Source organism: Mytilus galloprovincialis, chromosome 2 (genome assembly GCF_965363235.1).
Source record: "Mytilus galloprovincialis chromosome 2, xbMytGall1.hap1.1, whole genome shotgun sequence".
NCBI classification, from domain to species: Eukaryota; Metazoa; Mollusca; class Bivalvia; order Mytilida; family Mytilidae; genus Mytilus; species Mytilus galloprovincialis.
In genome coordinates this window covers 91,219,677-91,238,591 of record NC_134839.1, presented here as the reverse complement: position 1 = coordinate 91,238,591, position 18,915 = coordinate 91,219,677, and the positions used below count along the sequence as shown (strand labels likewise).

General features: G+C 31.7%; 1 protein-coding gene across 1 annotated transcript in view; it reads right to left on the bottom strand.

Moving 5' to 3' along the window:
* Positions 1–18,915, bottom strand: part of LOC143062574 (uncharacterized) — a 74,121-nt gene that overhangs the window by 19,638 nt on the left and 35,568 nt on the right. The window contains exons 8-11 of the mRNA XM_076234236.1: positions 18,869–18,875; positions 17,919–17,951; positions 14,908–15,062; positions 1,329–1,411 (exon numbers count right to left, since the gene is read on the bottom strand). Coding sequence (XP_076090351.1) covers positions 1,329–1,411; positions 14,908–15,062; positions 17,919–17,951; positions 18,869–18,875 — 278 coding nt within the window. The remainder of the gene's footprint in view (positions 1–1,328; positions 1,412–14,907; positions 15,063–17,918; positions 17,952–18,868; positions 18,876–18,915) is intronic.

Here is an 18,915-nt window from a genome sequence, read left to right as displayed (position 1 = left end):
TCTTATAAATATGTTCTTCTACATGCAAATCACATCTGTTATTTTCATTTCTATATCACATTTTGCTAATTTGATTGAAAATCTTGACCTTAGATTCTCTGTTTTTGACAATCCAAGATGGCGAAAGACACCCATACCACGTTAAGACGTACAAAAGTGCCTATCAATATTATATTTGATGGTATTCAGCTACTGTAACAGTAAACCTTCATAAGGACAGCAGATGTCTTTTTCCCAAGAATTTCTACATTATTGGTAGAGCCCTTAATTTAAATTTGAAAGTTTAATTCTTCATTAGACTTTGCGAGTCTTTTGAATGCTATTAATATGTTTTGCCTGATATTCAAAAACACCAAAAGAACATTCAAAACTCTGGAATGTTTTTTTACAACAAATAGAAAACAACCATTGCTTATTCGACGATTTTTCAATTTTGATTTTATTAAAAGGGGGACGAAAGATACCAAAGGGACAGTCAAGTTTGAAATAAGCAAAAAAGATGCTAAGTTCGTAACCTTTACAATTGCATTAATATATAACTAAATTCATCATTACATGATATACAGTTTTAATAAAAAAAAAAAGTATGAAAAGAAAAATTTCAAATATTTCAAAAATGTCCACTATAAAAACTGTTAAAACGATCAGTTATGATTGCACTAAAAAAATATTGTCAAAACAAACATGAAAATTAGAAATAATACTTCATTCCATACAGTTTTCAACTTCTTGTTAAGTTAGATTTTATACTCATTATATCTCGTTGTGTACAATAAGTATCGATATTTAAAACATATTATAGTTTAATGATATTTCACTTCAGCACACTCAGGGAATAATGATATAATTTGAATAACATTCCAATCCAGCATATGAAAAAAAATAGTCAGATCAGATAAATAACAAACTTAATACTATAATATACCTTTCAAAATCTTTGGAACAAACTTATACAATAGCTTCAAAACTATAACTAACTGGTAAAATACTGTCACTCACTCAATTGTCAAGGCTTAATACTACCAAAAACAACAAAGTTATTACCCGTTTCGTCATACAATAGTACACAATAAAAAGTAATTACTGAGTTGTCCACTTCGGTAAGTTAAACTTATTCTTTTTTTTATAAAGTTCATTCATCAGAGGCGTTTTTCTGGATTAACATCCGTCAGGAACGATCAAAGATGCGCATAAAAACGGAAACAGTTGAAAACCTTTACGAGCAACAGGACATACAATAGAGCCATTTATTTCTAAGGTCAGCTCTACCTAAAGAAGTTGAAAACTGAGTTTCTTAAAGAAGAAAACACTGCCCTGTGACCACTTACCAAAAATAAGTCTTTTCTGTGGTGTAGAAAACACTACTGGTAACAATACCAATAAAGCTAAAGCAAGTTTCATCTTCAAGGTTTAAACTGAAAGTAGAAAAAATAGTTTGAATAAATGATAACTACTTTAAAGTCAAACCAAATACAGCATATAATCCAGAAATGTTAGGTCTATTGGAACTAAATGAAAAGTTGCCCAAGGATTTGCAAGTTTCCTGTAATGACCCTATAGGTTGCACTTTGTAAATACAGCTGTTTCTCAAACCACGCCTCTTTTTGTGAGATCTTTAATATTCATAGAAAATTAATTTTGTTTACATACTGGTTCCCAGTTATGCTCTCTGTGTTCCATCTCAAAGAGGCATAACTTGGGAATGTTACCAGTAAATATACATGTGCATATTGTTTATATTGAAATCTGGGGTAACCCTTCATTCGAGGTAGGAGTAGTTAAGAAAATTATTGTAAGTTTAAACATTGAGAAATTCAGGGCATATAAACGTTGAAAATATGCCGCACAGCCCTATTTTGGCCTTTGAAAAAAATTGTAGTGCATATGAACTTTCAATTCTAGGATAAGATTTTTTTCAAAACTTCATAGTAAAAGTGGTACAGTTTTAGCCGTCAAAGGAGTTCCTATGGGAAATTACATTGTCAATATTTACAGAAACGCAACCTATAGATCAAGTGTTCACCAGAGAATGTTTCGGTAAATAATTATAGCGATAAACAGAATTAATATAAAACGCGCGTCTGTTGTTCCTGGTATATATGGTGAGTTAATTTACAACCACTGGGTCGATGTCACTGCTAGGGGAGTTTTTATTCCCCGAAGGTAGCACCAGCCTAGTAGTCAGCACTTCTGTGTTGACCTGAATTATCATTGATATTGTCATAATTATAAATTTACTGTTTATAAAACATTGAATTTTTAAAATACTAAGGCTTTTCTACATCACGAATAGATTACCATAGCTGTATTTGGCAACACTTTGAGGAATTGGTCCTCTGTGCTCTTCAACTTCGTCCTTTATCTGACCTTTTAACCTTCTTTTTTTTTTAATTCGAGCGTCAGTGGTGAGTCTTTAGAAGACAAAACGCGTGTCTTGCGTACACACAAATTTTCATTCCTGGTCTCTATGATGAATTTATTTGCACTCCTTTTGATATAGCAAGTAATGGGAACTGCAGACTGTAGGAATTTTGTTTTAGATCGGTTTGAAATATTTCGATGGGAATGACAATCCCCAAGAACCTACCTTATTTCTCTGATATCTATATATTCTTGACCAAAACGGTTTTAAGCGAATAGATACATAACAAAGAAAGACTACAATATGGAATATTGTTTATGAATTATAATCCTATATAGTCGGACCTTATCCAAAAATAGTCATTAAGTGCAAAGACATCGAAAAGATTGTATATAAGTAAAACATTAATGACGATCTATTCTTCAAATGATGAACACAATATTTTGGTAAATGTACCAATTAAAGACATGAGATATTTATTCATAGTATTGACAATACTTATAAATATGTCTTACCTGCTTGCAATGGAATGTAGTGTGAGACAGTATAAACGCACGCTTTATCTTTTATAGTATTACAAACCTCTTTGTATTGATAACCTTTATAGCACGTTTGTACTTAAAAATGTGATAACTAATAATCATACAGACATTCCACATTGCGACATTAGCTGTAAGCATGTAATAGTCATGGCGTGTTTTTTTTTCTTTCTTTTCTTTCCTCAGTGAAATATGCTTTTGCTTTTAAACCTACAACACAACAAATCAGACAAAAAGGTTCATATAATTATTTATTCTAATGTTGGTTCATATGTATGCTTCGGAGTAAAGTGTGGCGTATTTTCGCTGAACTAAAACACATTTTTTGCTTAGAGTGCCAGCTGAAGCCCACCACTGGTTGTTTTTTTAGTCGGATAGTTGTCTCTATGACACTTTACGAGTTTTACTCTCAATCATTTATATTCTCAATTTTAGCTTGAATTTTGGTTCATCATGACGAAAGACTAACTAATAGTAATCTGGCCAAAATGTTTTTTTCTGCGATCGGAGTTAATTGTTGAAATGTTTAAAACTTAAACCGTTTCTGACAGCATAACGTTGACACAAGCAAATTTAAAAATTACAACAAACAATTACAATACTAGTATGACTTTGACATCCACTGACTTTGGACATACATGTGTTGGGTGTCAGACCCAAAGTCCTTATTAATGAAATAGCATGTTCGCAATAACGAATATTGAATTGCTGATCCATAGAGTCTAGATGAATATTATTTCGCGGTGTATTGCGGCCACATCATCTTCGCATCTTTGTTCCTACAATGTCTGTTACTTCCGCTATTGTTGTTGCTCAAGTCGAATTTGTTCTCATGGTCTCATTTTGATTCGACATCAAACTCAACTATATCTGTCATTTGTATCCTTTTGTACTATCAAATGTAGGCCAATGAAGTTTCCTAATTGATTCGTTAGTTTATCCACTAACAATAATGAACCGTTTGAAAGGCTACTATAACAGTAGAATCCGTTATATTTGTAAGAATTCCTTTATACTATAAGCGTAAAGGGCATTTCTATTATCCCATGTTCACTCTTTTTTTAAACTTCTAACTTTGTTTTGTTTCGTTACATTAAAGATTCTTAGGTTTGTTTTAAATATCTGTAATTCGCATTCCTATGCATATAATCATCGAAAACTAATATTCCTTTCTGCTCCAAATTATCTAACATCAGTTATATTCGAGAATATTGCCCCAAGAAACTCAAAAATATTCAAGGATTTTGCATCAATGTTATAGGACTAGAATGTTTTTAATGACTTGCACTATGATAATAAATTGTCGTCATTGATATCCGTTAAATTAAGACGCACAACCAATATATTCTAAAGATATGCTTCTGGTTCCATCTACAAGCTGTGCGCCCATTACTGGAGTTCAAATTTGGACAGGTTAAATAATAGACAAACAACCGCAAAACGATGCGTCTGCTTTGGTACAATAAAACTTATATGGTTTGCATATTAGGGAATACGTTGATATGATTGGTCGAGAGGACTTCCGGTAGTTGATCTTGACGTTGGTTATTTTGCGATAGACGACGTTGATCGAACTTCTTTTCGTAACCAATGTAAACAAGATGGCGGTGATAATAACACAGACGTTAACAAAATTGATTTCACTGTACGTTAATCGTTAAATAAAATAACAAAAACAAAAAGATTCGTTTGAATGCTAATACAAATTTTTATAGTTTATTTTTATCAGATTGCGAATTTCAAGGAGTACATATTTTGGCGTGAGCCAACAAATAAATTCATGCGCCAGGCCTATTCAATGTGAAAAATATACAACTTACGTTGGATAGAGGTTACGAGTGTGAAAACATATTTTCCCTATTTCCAATTTTAAAGAATTATAAGGATTAAACGCCTTTTTAAAGGGATTTATTGGTGTATAAACTGGACCAAGTCACTCACAAACAGATCATAAAAGTCGGACTTGTATTTGTTTGTGAGTGAATTGGTCGAGTTAATACACCAATAAATTCCTTTAAAAAGGCGTGTAATCCTATAATAATTTGTATTACAATGAGGTAACAAGTTTATATAGACTAGATAAAAGTAGGAAAATTACTGGATACAAATAATTTTTGGGTTACGAATAATGTCGAGATAATTGTATAGCATAGGTTCTACTGAATAAAATTGTTTGTTTTTAGTTTGTAATGTAGCCCGGTTAAACTATTTGTCAAATATCGGTGCTTCAAAAGAAAATACAACGTAGTAGAAAAACCAATGGAAAGCAACTACATAATTGTGCCACAAGCTACACGATAACATAATGGAGGACAAATGAGAGACCAAAGCACAGTATATTTTGCTTTCTTCGTGAAAATCTTGTTCGCTTATCAAATGAAAACGAGAAAATATAGCAGATATTAACAATGTCGTTGATTGGTTTTTTGTTCTTTTTTGGGGGCATAATCAAGACCGCTGTGTTTCAGTTTTAAATTAACGCATATATAGAGATTCACCATTTCTACTTTCCATAAACGACTGTTCAGCTGATCGTTGTTTATCACACAGGACACCTAATTGGAGTTATACGCTTCATTTGTTAGTTTCAACAGCATATCGAAGACGATTAGATGCCTTGCAAAAGTATTCAAATACATCTTCATCAATGATAAACAACTATGTCGATTCTTATACATCACAAGCCTTCAAATACACACGTTTTCGTCTTTGAATATTCCTGATTAAGGTACCTTCGGACGCATGCAATTTTTAGGTGGTTTTCATACTTTTTTAATCAATTTGTTGAGCACAGCTTAGCCCATTCTCTATGCGATGGAATCTATGTTTTCCTTTTTACATAAATCTTAACTATCGAACTATGAATCAGAAAACAGACAAGACTATCTTCCATACTGGAAAACAAATGAAACAATCTCAAAATAATTTATGAAATGTAACTAGTCGCGATGCAAAGCTGAATGCCACACATTAAATAAGATCATCTTCTATAATTGAGATTCTTACTAGTTTGCAAAAGGTAAGAATTGTCTTAACATTATTATTTGTAGATTTATTCGGCAAGAAAAACGAGTTAACGTAAATATGTCATTTGACCCCAGACTTCATCGCATAAGAAATATACGGTAAAATTCAATACTCCATATAACCCCAATATTTGACAACTTTACATATTTAATAGATATATGAAGATGTGGTAAGAGTGCCAATGAGACAACTCTTCATCAAAGTCACAATTTGTAAAAGAAAAACCATAATAGGTCAAAGTACGGTCTTCCACATGGAGCCTTGGCTTACACCGAACAGTAATATGCAATGGGCCCAAAACATGACTATTGTAAAACCATTCAAACGGGTAAACTAACGGTCTAATTCATAAAAAGAACGAGAAACAAAGCCATTTATGGACCACATAAACAAACGATAACTTCTGAACCTCATGTACCTGACTTAGGACAGGTGCAAACAAATGCAGCGGTTTTGAACGTTTTAATAGGTACCAACTTTCACCCCTTCCCGAAACAATAGTGCAACATCACATTGAAAGATACACTATATATATAATACCAATTGAAATGGTTTAACATAATCAAAAGACAAATAAACTCAAGTGAACAGTACACTGAAAAAATGAATTTGATCTTTGACAAAAATTCAATTTAAAATTAAAAACCAATTGTCTTTCCACCAGTTAGAATCTATTTTGATATGAAAATATTAAAATTTGGTTTTAAATGTCAATGTCAGCGTCAAATGACAGCTTATTGTACGCTGATTCCGAAAATGTAGGCTTTTTATACGAAAAGATATAAATAAGGCAGATACTTTTTTACTTCCGGTTTAAAAGATGTTACTTCCGGTATTGTTTGATAGTTTACTTGACACTGATTCCAAAAATATATGGTCCTATATACTTTTAAATTGTTTTAGTAAAAAAAATAGCCACTTCCGGTTTAAAAAAGATCACTTCCGGTTGGCTTTTTCAAGGTCACGTTGCTTGCAACCTACTGCAAAAAGTCCCATGGCTTTATCATGTATACAGGTAAACGCAAAAATCAAAATCTAGAACGCTAAATTTATCTATGACCTTGAGCTCAATTTCAAGGTCATCAATCAAGAACCTCAAATCAAAATACTCTAGGCTTCTACTTTATATTGTTAATGTGTTATATTACCATGCGACTAATATTAGGTATAAAAGGGGGAAAACTTGCATCGTATATCTACGTAACCTTTCAACTAAAATTTATGTGTTACGACATGTCGCAACTAACAATTGTGTGGAAATATTTTGTCGATCTCTTATATGATTTCTGAAAGTAAGAGATAACAAGATAAAATCAAAATTTTGAACATGACCTTGACCTTTGACTATGACCTCATTTAAAATTTTTTGGACCAAGAACCTCAAATCAAAAGACCCCAGGCCTCTATCACTTATGGTTTTCCAGTTAAAATTACATTTCACTTATATCAAATAAAAAGGGGAAATAACTCTCATATGGAATCTCTGTACGGATTCGGTCAAAATAAAACAGAACATCCTGAGGATATAACGATCATTTACAAAGGAGCGGTTAGACGTGAGTGTCTGTCAACCAGAGATTCAATGGAAGAGCCGGTAATGGCAGATTACAGAAAATCCATGGTAGCAAGTACACAGGACATGCATTTATATATAGGAAGTATTACAAGTAGATATAGGAAGATGTGGTATGAGTGCAAATGAGACAACTCCATATCCAAATAACAATGTATAAAAGTAAACCCGTATAGATCAAGGTACGGCCTTCAACACGGAGCCTTGGCTCACACCGAACAACAAGCTATAAAGGGCCCTAAAATTACTAGTGTAAAACCATTCAAAAGGGGAAAACCAACAGTCTAATCTTTATAAAAAATCGAGATACGAGAAACACGTATAATTTACATAAACAAACGACAACTACTGTACATCAGATTCCTGACAGGTGCAAACATTTGCAGCGGGATTAAACGTTTTACAAGTGTAAGTTATAAGGGTACACATATGGACAAGGTCGATGTGCAAACGTTGCCTGAAATGTAATGTTACAGAAGAAAACATAAATGTTACAGAAGAAAATGTCAATGGTATAAAAGAAATTGTTTATGTTCCAGTAACAGACAAAAATGAAAATGTTCCAGTTATAGAAAAAGACGGAAACATGTTCTATCAGGAGAAAAAAATGAGTCAACTGAAAGATAGTGTCCGTAAAACAGATTTAGACAAAACTAAGAAAGAACTTGAGAATGTAAAATAGGTAACTCAAAACACAAAAAAATGGAGGAAACGGAAGAAAGAGCAGAAGTCGGCATATATAAAGGGGACTTCCCGTTGCAAACATGATTATGATTGAATTTGAACTGATCTTTAAAGAATCAAAGAGGTAAATAATACATACTCAAAATTACATACAACCGTTTAAAAATATTGTACTTGATTTCTTTGTATTCATAATTATTAATAATAATAATTTCTGATACCGTAAATAGTGTTTTAGTTATTATTTAATTTAGAAAAACTGATACAATTGAAAATCTAGAGACAAAATATATTGTTTTAAAATAAAGATTGGCAACAATCAATACACTCAGCAAAGATAATAAGCACTCGTTTACTTAAAAACCGAAATACAGTTAACAAAATCACAGATTGGACGCGACAGGGTACTTATGCATTCCCAAAACACAAGGCCACTAAGGACATACCTGAGAGTTCTCTCAGCCAACTATACGGGATGTCTTATTGTTTAGATCTGTACGGTTGCCTATAATGGCATGCTTTCACTTTCACTTATGTTGATAAAAGTCTTTTCGGCAATCATACCACATCTCCTTTTTTACAGTATAAAATAATTTATAGAAAAAACCTGTTGCAGTTAATCTTGTTGATTGATTTTGTTTTGTTGCTTTTCAATTAGGTAGACATTGGCATATGTGCTGATTTTGCTGGACAAAAAATTAAGCAACACGTAGGCCACACCAAAAAGTCCATATGGTTGCCTAGTAGTGCATGCATCCACTTTGGTTGATAGTTGTATCATTGGTAATCATACCACATCTCTGTTTCTATAATATAGAATAATTTATAAAGCATGGTGCTGTTATTCTTGTTAATTTATTTGCTGTTGCTTTAGAACTACATATACATTGGTTGGGGACTGATGTTGCGACACGTTGTCCATATAACACTAGTTTAACTTATGTAAAATAATTGATAAAAAACAAGATGCTGTAAATCTTGTAAATTTATTTTCTGAATCTAAGCAATTTGGGCTGTTGTTGCATGTCCAAATCGGTGAACCAGATTCTGTAAACTGTTAATATAAGATAAAAGATACTTTAATAGAAAATATAAATGTATAGAGCATTTAGGAACAGCAATTCCTAAAAGGTTTACCAAATATAGCTAAGGTAATCTATTCCTAAGGAAGAAATTCCTTAGTATTTCATAAATGCAAAGTTTTGTAAACACACAATTTATAAGTGTGACCATATCAATGATAGTCCATGTTAACACAGATTGGCTGACTATAGGACTGGTGATATCCACGGTGGATAAAAACTCCATCAACAGTGTCATCGAATGCACACAGCTGTGGGTTCCTCAGCTAGCGTCCTGTAGTACCAAGCACATATTGGTGTTTCTTTTTAAAATTGTATGCTGTCAATATCAAGAAAAGTTGTCATTTTGATAGCTGTACAGTGCATGGCTTTTATTGTATATTTTACTTTTACGACATATGGTCTAGATAGGCATATGAGGCTAGAATAGGCGCATATAATAATAATAACAAAAGTGTATGTCTGTACAAAATCTATTTGAACAATGTGTCGTTATTTTTGTTTTTTGCGTTCTTCAAAATTGTTTGCTCATGTTATCCTGCTTATATGTTATTTTAAAACATTTCAGATTTTCGTCTTACAAATGTTTGACTGTTCTATTCGGCATCTGACAGGTTTCCAATTTCATTTCGCTATTAAAATTTGTGTGTAATTTTTTTTAAAGATTTTGGCCTAAAGGGATGTTTTCAAAAGATTTCGCGCGCATGTTGTGTTTTCAAATAATTTCAAAATAATGTGATTCAGTGCATTGTTTTCAAAGATTAAACTTTTCCTCTACCTTACAGAGATTAGTTCACCTCTTTGGACACGTAAAACATCAGCAACTAATAAAAGAGACATATTGTTACGGTTTAGGGGGTAGCTGTAGGTTTGAGCTACTTATAAAACACTCGCTTCTTTTTTCACGCTCGTCGTTTACTGTTAGAAAACGCGTATACAGAGACATTTGATGAACATTAGATACATGTTATTGTAGTTGTATATAAATAATGTAAAATAGGTCTCTGGGATTCATGATTATATAGTTCTTCTTCACAGTTACTTAACGACTGTTCCAACCTTCTGTTTTCCCTTATTTCAGACGTTTCCGCTTTATCACCTTTCTATTTTATTTACGTAAGACCTGAATTTTGTAACTGAGGCCCATACATGCTTAAAGTAAGCTTAGATTAACCCCGACTCGACAGAATGTCAACATGCACAATCGCCGCCATTAGTATCACTAGATTTACTGACGTCAGTGACCTAATGACCTGAGATCAGCATCCTGTCAGCATTACGTAATTTGCCCGACATCACCATAGGTGGGACAGAAGTATAAAAACAGGTGCACAACAGTCTTCAAGCAGAATGAGGCCCGTTACCAGGGCGATCATTCCTGATACCAAGGAAACTTGCCAAAGCAAAAGAAGGTGCAGCAGTCGATGCAACCCATAAAACACATGTACCTATACTATTGTATGCATTCCCGTTGAATAAATGGACCAAACCATGTTTGACCTAGATGTTTTAGTACGTTAACTACGATGTTGACAGACGATTGACGTATGATAAAGGGGTCCTGTATATTTTATAACTTAAGTGGTCGGGTGGGTTTTATGTGAGTTTCTGAGCAAATCTATTTTAACCAGTGCCTCAGCTATTTTGCCTGCTACGCTATCACTGCTGTGATCATTTTTCCAACTACGCGACCAGTATTAAGGAGTTTTTAACTCGACACCAGGGTTGACATACACATAGTTATTGTTTTGCAAAAAGTATAGTCACCAGCAAACATTTGTAAATTCTGTTACTTATATATGGGACAAACACACCCGTCCCGTAACAATAATTCAAAATAAAGTTATTCAGGGCATTGCTGTTAAAGATTATACTTTTGTTTGACTGTTCCCATGGTATCTTTCGCCCCTCTTTTTTCAACAGCTTCTTAACAACAAAACAAGTGCATCAATATCATGTGATTTCAAAAAATACTTTTATTAATATAGATGCACATGAAGGTTCTTACATTATTTATCTTAATATTTAATTAGTTTTGAGAGGGATGGAGAAAAAACGAAAACAATGACGACAAACAAAATACAAGGGTGGTAAAAAGTTAGTAACTGCATTGCATATAAATATGATTAAAAGAGAACTTTTTGTAAAAATATCTAAATTTCTTTTGAACTTTATAGAATATGATTCGTCCAAATAGACCAACCACGCAAAACAAAAACCCACCAATGTGAACAAAATGCTTGCAAAATTACTTTGTTTTGCCAAACAAACGATAGGTGAGGGCTAATAAATCCAAAATGAAATAAATATAACGGCCAAATCTTAGATAAACTTTGCCTGGAGGATTTAAATAAAGTTTCAGCACAAGCTGAAGATTTGGAATAATTTCCAGTAGGTGACGATGGTAACCTCTTCCCCATTTCTCTGTACATATAGTAAACTGATTTAATATAACGACTCGTTTCGATTTGATTTGTCATTTGATTTTGCCATTTGATTGGGGAATTAACGATTGAATTTTCCTCGGAGTTCAGTATTTTTGTAAAAAAAAAATTCGACTCTTGACTCCGAGTCAACTCGGACGGGCTCATAAGTCAATTCGGACCGCTCATAGTTATAACTAAGACAGTATTTAAACTACGTAAATTATAAATGATTGAATGTTATATTTCACATGAAAGTATTATTTACATGTTGCCAAATTCGTTTAATGTGAATTCAAACTGCCTCTCATCTTAATCAATTAAGTATAAAATTTACTTGAAGCAACACAATATCAAGGTTGATTTCGTTTTTTTTTTTAATTTATTTGTTGAACTCTATATTTATCGTTTGTATAACTTGAAAGACTGTCAACTCTGGTCGTAATTTTAAAGTGTACTCGGACCAACTTTAACATAGTATAAACATAGAGTTTGTGTTATTTATTTGACAATACAATCTTCATCAATTCATTTAACAAACAGAAATATCCGTTAATTGAATTCGTTATTTATTATATTTGTTGCTTATAATCTCATTTCTTTTTACCCACAGTAATAATTCAATTAATAGTCATTTGTCTCTTTTGTCAACAACAGCACATTCAGAACACAACATTGGAAGAGAAAATAACAATGCCGAGGAAAATATCGAAAAACAACAGAAAACAACAACAAAAAAATCACTTCATAAAAGCTGAAGACTGACTAACATATCCATCAATAAAAAAAAACAGTTTGATATCTGGGGTTGAAGTCATAAAACTTTGCTTAGTGCATGGAGCACAAAAATCATGTTCGAAACATGAAATCCAACATTTTGATTGGTTGATTTTCGAGTACGAGTACAAAAAACTGACTCGAAAGTTTTATGACCGCAAGGCCTGGTATCTAGGAAGAGAGATCAGATCGTGCTTCCCATGTATCATTAGTCCTTTAACTCCTAGAATATATGAAACATAAGGTGATAAGCCATCACGTAATGGCAGATTGTTGATTGATTATTTTCTAACCGTAAGACATCATTAAAATCGTAAACATTTGCAATGAAATTTACTAACCTCAAACGTACATCGAAAAAGAAATTTTGACCTAGAGAAAAGCATTTTGTAAAAGGATGGACAAGACTGTTATCGGTTGAATCACAGATGTTGAAATTTAAAAAGCTAATATCATATCCCAACCCTAAACAAATCTAAAACAAGGCCTCATGTCAGCTGGTGTTCTGGAAGAGTAAACATACCCTCTCCTAAAATAAACTGAAATATGTACTATGATATGGGCTATCTTCATAGTTGAAGGTCGATCGATGACCTATAGTTATTAATATATGGGTCATTTAGTCTTTTGTGGAATGTTAACTCATTGGCAATCATACCACATCATTTTATTTTTATATTATAAAGTCTATTCCTTTCATCCGATGCATGCAAGCAATTGTGTTATATGTTAAAAAAAGTGGTTCGTATCACATTCCTTCCTTAAGGACTTAAAGTTACGTGTTATTTAAACTTTTCTTAATCCTTTTGCTATTGTCTTTCTTATTATAATTACATAATCGAAAGAACATCTTCATTTAATATAAGCATTTAATACTTTCGGTACGACTTTGAACTGAACTTATTTTTTATTCTGAATAGTATTCATAATTGAGAGAATAGTTCCGTTATAAAATACTCCTATCTCCTGATCATACAGGTTATAATGGCAGAATTAATCCTCTTTTTGAAAGTTCTCTATGGAAAAGATATTGCAGAATATCATATGTTTCTGTGGAATCGTATGAACTAAACATGTACAGTTCTTACTTGTCAAAACATATCTTTCAGATGTTATAGTAATTAGCTTAATAAATTTTGTTCACCTTGTTTAAAGATAATGGTCTCTTCAAAAGGAGAAAAAATACAAATACGACAATTAATCAATTGAATGGAGAAATAAAACGAGGTGTAAGGGAGGGTAGATATCTCATAAAACGTGTTCAATCACGCTGCATTTTTTATCCTATCCCAAGTTTTGAGCCTCTGGCCATTGATAATGTTTTTTTTTCAAATTACAGTTCATTTGTATGTTTCTGAATTCAGTGCTACGTCTATTTTCAATAATCAAGTAAAAATGTACGCACAGTCATAGGCACACATATACTGTATTGGGTTTATTTTTTGTTGATGGTCGATCGGTTGCCTATTCTGGTATGCGTCCAATTCATTTGAACTTTGGTGGATAGTTGTGTTATTGGCAATCATACAATATCTCTTTATTTCTATAGATAACGTAATTCATACAAAAAAGCACGGTGCAGTTAATCTTGTGGATTTTTGTTGTTGCTTAACCACTAAGTATACATGAGCATATAGGCAGATGTTGTATGACACAAGATTGAACAACACGTAGTCCACAAAACAATGAATGAACTTATGTTAAATAATTCACAAAAACCAAGATACTGTAAATCTTGTAGATTTATTTTTTCTGTATCTAAACAGTAGTTGGGGCAACTGCTACATGTCCAAATCGGTGAACCAGACTCTGGAAACTGTTGATATAAAACAAAAGATAATTTGAATAAACAATATAGATAAATAAATATGTATACATATAATATATCTGGATTATAATATGTTCCCTTGAGCTTCTGTTGATTTTAAGTAACACTTATATTGAATTTTAGGAAAAAGGAAAATGAATGTTGTTTTCAGATTCTTTGGTACTATTAAGCGACAGTGTATTCACCAACATCAGTGGGAACCTTAACGTCCAAGAGTAGCAAGCACATTTTGATGGTTGTTAAAATCTTAAAATATTTTGATTGTTCTGTCAGTGTTTCAAATTTTGTTATTAAAATGTTTGTATTTTGTATTCAAACTATTGGTCCAGAAGGTTAACTGATGTTTCAAAAACAGTTTCACGTGCCGTATATTATATTTGATACTTTAAATTATGTCTTATAACTACATTCGATGAACTAGTTTAACAAATTCTTGATATCAAACGACAAAGACAGAGAAATGTATAAGAGTACACCAAAATTTAGTTTATTTTTCACAAAAACGAGACAAACTTGAGGTGTCGAGAAATATATAATATTAATACATACTTTCAATAATAATATACAAATCCTCTTAAATGTTAAAAAAGAATAAAACCAATATATGTTTACCTTTTACAGATCAATGGACATCCGAATTGAAGAAAATGATCTGCTTTGATGAGTGTGTGGCATTCAGTTTCACATGCCTGTTCAGTTGCATCAGTACCTACTGTACCTACTATCCCGTCTACTAATGTTTTCAGTTCATCAGTTTGGAATAACGTATCTAAAATAGAAAAAAAATCTGTCACAACTTTCTTACCTACTTATAATAATATGAACAATGTATATGGTTTTATCGAGTAGTGAACCGACAATTATCCTTTATTAGAAAACATTTACTACACTTGCGACTATTTAGAGCTTGACATATTACATAGGCATATGTCATTTGTTGTTGACTTCTTGATATCATCTTTGTTTTTGAGAAGTTGGGTTGCTGTTTCACTGCTATTTACTCTTTCTGTCGGGTTTGTTTTAGGTCATACAAATTATATATAAACTTCATAAGGTGGTATAGGAGTCTTAATTGAAAATTATCAAATTTGTTCATATTTTTCCATAACGTAGTATATATTGAAATAGTTTTTAAAAAATATAATAAAAATGATAGGTCACCGTTCATTTTCTCAAGCTACAGGTTGTGACAAAATGACAGATTTGTATGCATTATACAGGAAAAAACATTATTATGTGTTTAGAAGCTAAACTAAATGATAGAACTGTAAAACTAAATATGAGAAGATAGCTTTTAGAAAATGATTTTAAAAATATCAAAAGAAAAGATGAGGTCACCGTGGTTTTTTTTCCAGCTAAAATACAAAATAGCAAAATTCCATGTAGATTCCTTCAGAAAATGCACAATTGGAGTTTTACCTCCTCTTAAAATATCAATTTAAAAACATTAAAAATCAAATAAAATAATCTACACTTGTAAAAATATTAATGCTGAGTTCGCACGTAATTCGAATTCGATTCGCATTAACTAATTCGAATTAATTTAATTCGCATTCGAAACGTTTAACGTCCTAACGTCAATTCTAATTCGAATTGGAAAGCGCGTCAAATTCGCTTTATTATCCTAATGACGTTAACTTTTTATTCGGATTATTAAAAACGTATTTCTAATGCGAATTAGTTAATTCGAATTAGCCAATTCGAATCAATTCGAATTAAAAAAAGAAGAGTGTGTGAACGGGATTAGCGAATTCGATTCGCATTCGATTCGAATTCAATTATAAATATAGTTTTTGACAATCCAAGATGGTTAAAGACACCCATACCACGTTAAGACGTACCGAAGTTCCTATCAATATTATATTTGATGGTATTTATCTACTGTAACAGTAAACCTTCATAATGACAGCAGATGTCTTTTTACCAAGAATTTCTACATTATTGGTAGAGCCCTTGATTTAAATTTGAAAGTTTAATTCTTCATTAAACTTTGCGAGTCTATTGAATGTTATTAATATGTTTTGCCTGATATTCAAAAATACCAATAGAACATTCAAAACTCGGGGATTTTTTTTTTTACAACAAATAGAAAACAACCATTGCTTATTCGACGATTTTTTTTACTTTTGATTTTATTAAAAGAGGGACGAAAGATACCAAAGAAACAGTCAAGTTTGAATCAAGCAAAGAAGATGCTAAGTTCATAACCTTTAAATTTCATTTATATATAACTAAATTCATCATTACATGAAAAAAAGTTTGAAAGGAAAAATTTCAAATATTTCAAAAATGGCCACTACAAAAACTGTTAAAACGATCAGTTATGATTGCACTGAAAAATATTGTCAAAATGAACATGAAAATTAGAAATAATACTTCGTTCCATACAGTTTTCAACTTCTTGTTAAGGTAGCACAATACAAAGATTTTTCATCCCAAATCACACATCTTCAAACTGATGTAATTCCACTCATCTTTCTTTAAATTTTATAAATTAGGTACCAAAAGAAAGAAAAAGGAATTATCTTTCAAATTGTGATAATTTCATTATGACATAATTATTACATAATTAATTGTTATGTAATTAGTTGCTATATTGTAATGTACACACTTGAATGAATGTAGCTTCTTTGTTATTCATAGCATCCCAAAATATTTTATAGATTCTTTCACAACACAGTTTGACCTCCAAAACTGTGTCTCAGATTTTTCCTATTGTATTTCATTCTCTCATAAATCTTCAATGAAGTTTGCCACATTAATTCATAAGAGACCACTAAATTCAGTTGGGTATAAAAAAATTTCTATTGATGTTTTTGGAAATCTGAGACACAGTTTTGGAGGTCGCTGTGTTGTACAAGAATCTATAAAATATTTTGGGATGCTAAGAAGAACAAAGACGCTAAATTCATTCAAGTGTGAACATCACAATATAGCAACTAATTACATAATAATTAATAATGTAATAATTATGTCATAATGAAATTATCTTAATTTGAAAGTTAATCTTTCTTCTTTCTTTTGGTACCTCATTTATAAAATATAAAGAAGGATGAAATGAATTAGATCAGTTTAAACTATCTGATTGGGAGTGAAAAAATCTTTGTATTGTGCTACCTTAAGTTAGATTTTATACTCATTATATCTCGTTGTGCACAATAAGTATCTATATTTAAAACATAATACAGTTAAATGATGTTTCACTTCAGCACACTAAGGGAATAATGATATAATTTGAATAACATTCCAATCCAGCATATGAAAAAAAAAATATAGTCAGATCAGATAAATAACAAACTCAATACTATAATATACCTTTCAAAATCTTTGGAATAAACTTATACAATAGCTTCAAACCTATAACTAACTGGTAAAATACTGTCACTCACTCAAATGTCAAGGCTTAATAGTACCGAAACAACAAAGTTATTACCCGTTTCGTCATACAATAGTACACAAAAAAGTAATTACTGAGTTATCCACTTCGGTAAGTTAAATTTATTCTTTTTTTTATAAAGTTCACTCATCAGAGGCGCTTTTCTAGATTAACAGCCGTCAGGAACGATCAAAGTTGCGCATAAAAACCGAAACAGTTGAAAACCTTTACGAGCAACAGGACATACAATAGAGCCATTTATTTCTAAGGTCAGCTCTACCTAAAGAAGTTGAAACCTGAGTTTCTTAAAGAAGAAAACACTGCCCTGTGACCACTTACCAAAAATCAGTCTTTTCTATGGTGTAGAAAATACTACTGGTAACAACAGCAATACAGCAAAAGCAAGTTTCATCTTCAAGTATTTAGCTGAAAGAATATAACAATAAAAATTAAGCATTAGAATCAAACCAAATACAGTGTATAATCCAGAAATGTTGGTCCTATTGGAACTATATTGAAAGTTGTCCAAGTATGGCACACTCCCTGTAATGACCCTAAAGGTTAAATGCTCACGAGAAAATGTTTTGGCAAATAGTAATGACGATAAACAGAATAAATATATAAAGTTAACACATCCCTTTTGTTATAGCAAGTTATTGGAACACAGGTTATAAAATTGTGTATTAAATTGATTTGAAATGTTTGGATGGGAATAAAAAAATCACTAGAACCTACCTCTATTCTGCGATATCTATAAATGCTTGACCAAAATAGAAAAGCAATACATAACAAAATAGACTAGAACGCAACATGGAATATCATTAAGAACTATGGTCCTCCATAGTCGGACCTTATTAAAGAATATTCATAAAGTGCAAAGAAATTGAAAACATCGTACATATATACCAAAATTTATGACGATCTTTTATTCAAATGATGAAAACATATTTTGAACTAATTGAAGACGTGAGACGACATTTATAAGATAAACAAAGAATGTAGGAATGATGATATTTTTCCTTTCAACATAGTGGCATAATTCATCCCTTGATTCTTTCCGTTTCTTTTTCAAATGAGTGAATAAAAAATAATGTGCTAAAACATTTTGTATAAAAAGATATGTTACAAAAATTACAAATAATTGTCAAAGTAGTAATATATGCGTGGGATAGTTTTAGATACTCTAGGTGTATTTACAAAAGTACTGTGAAAAGTTTGTAAAATTTGAGAAGCATAAAATGTTG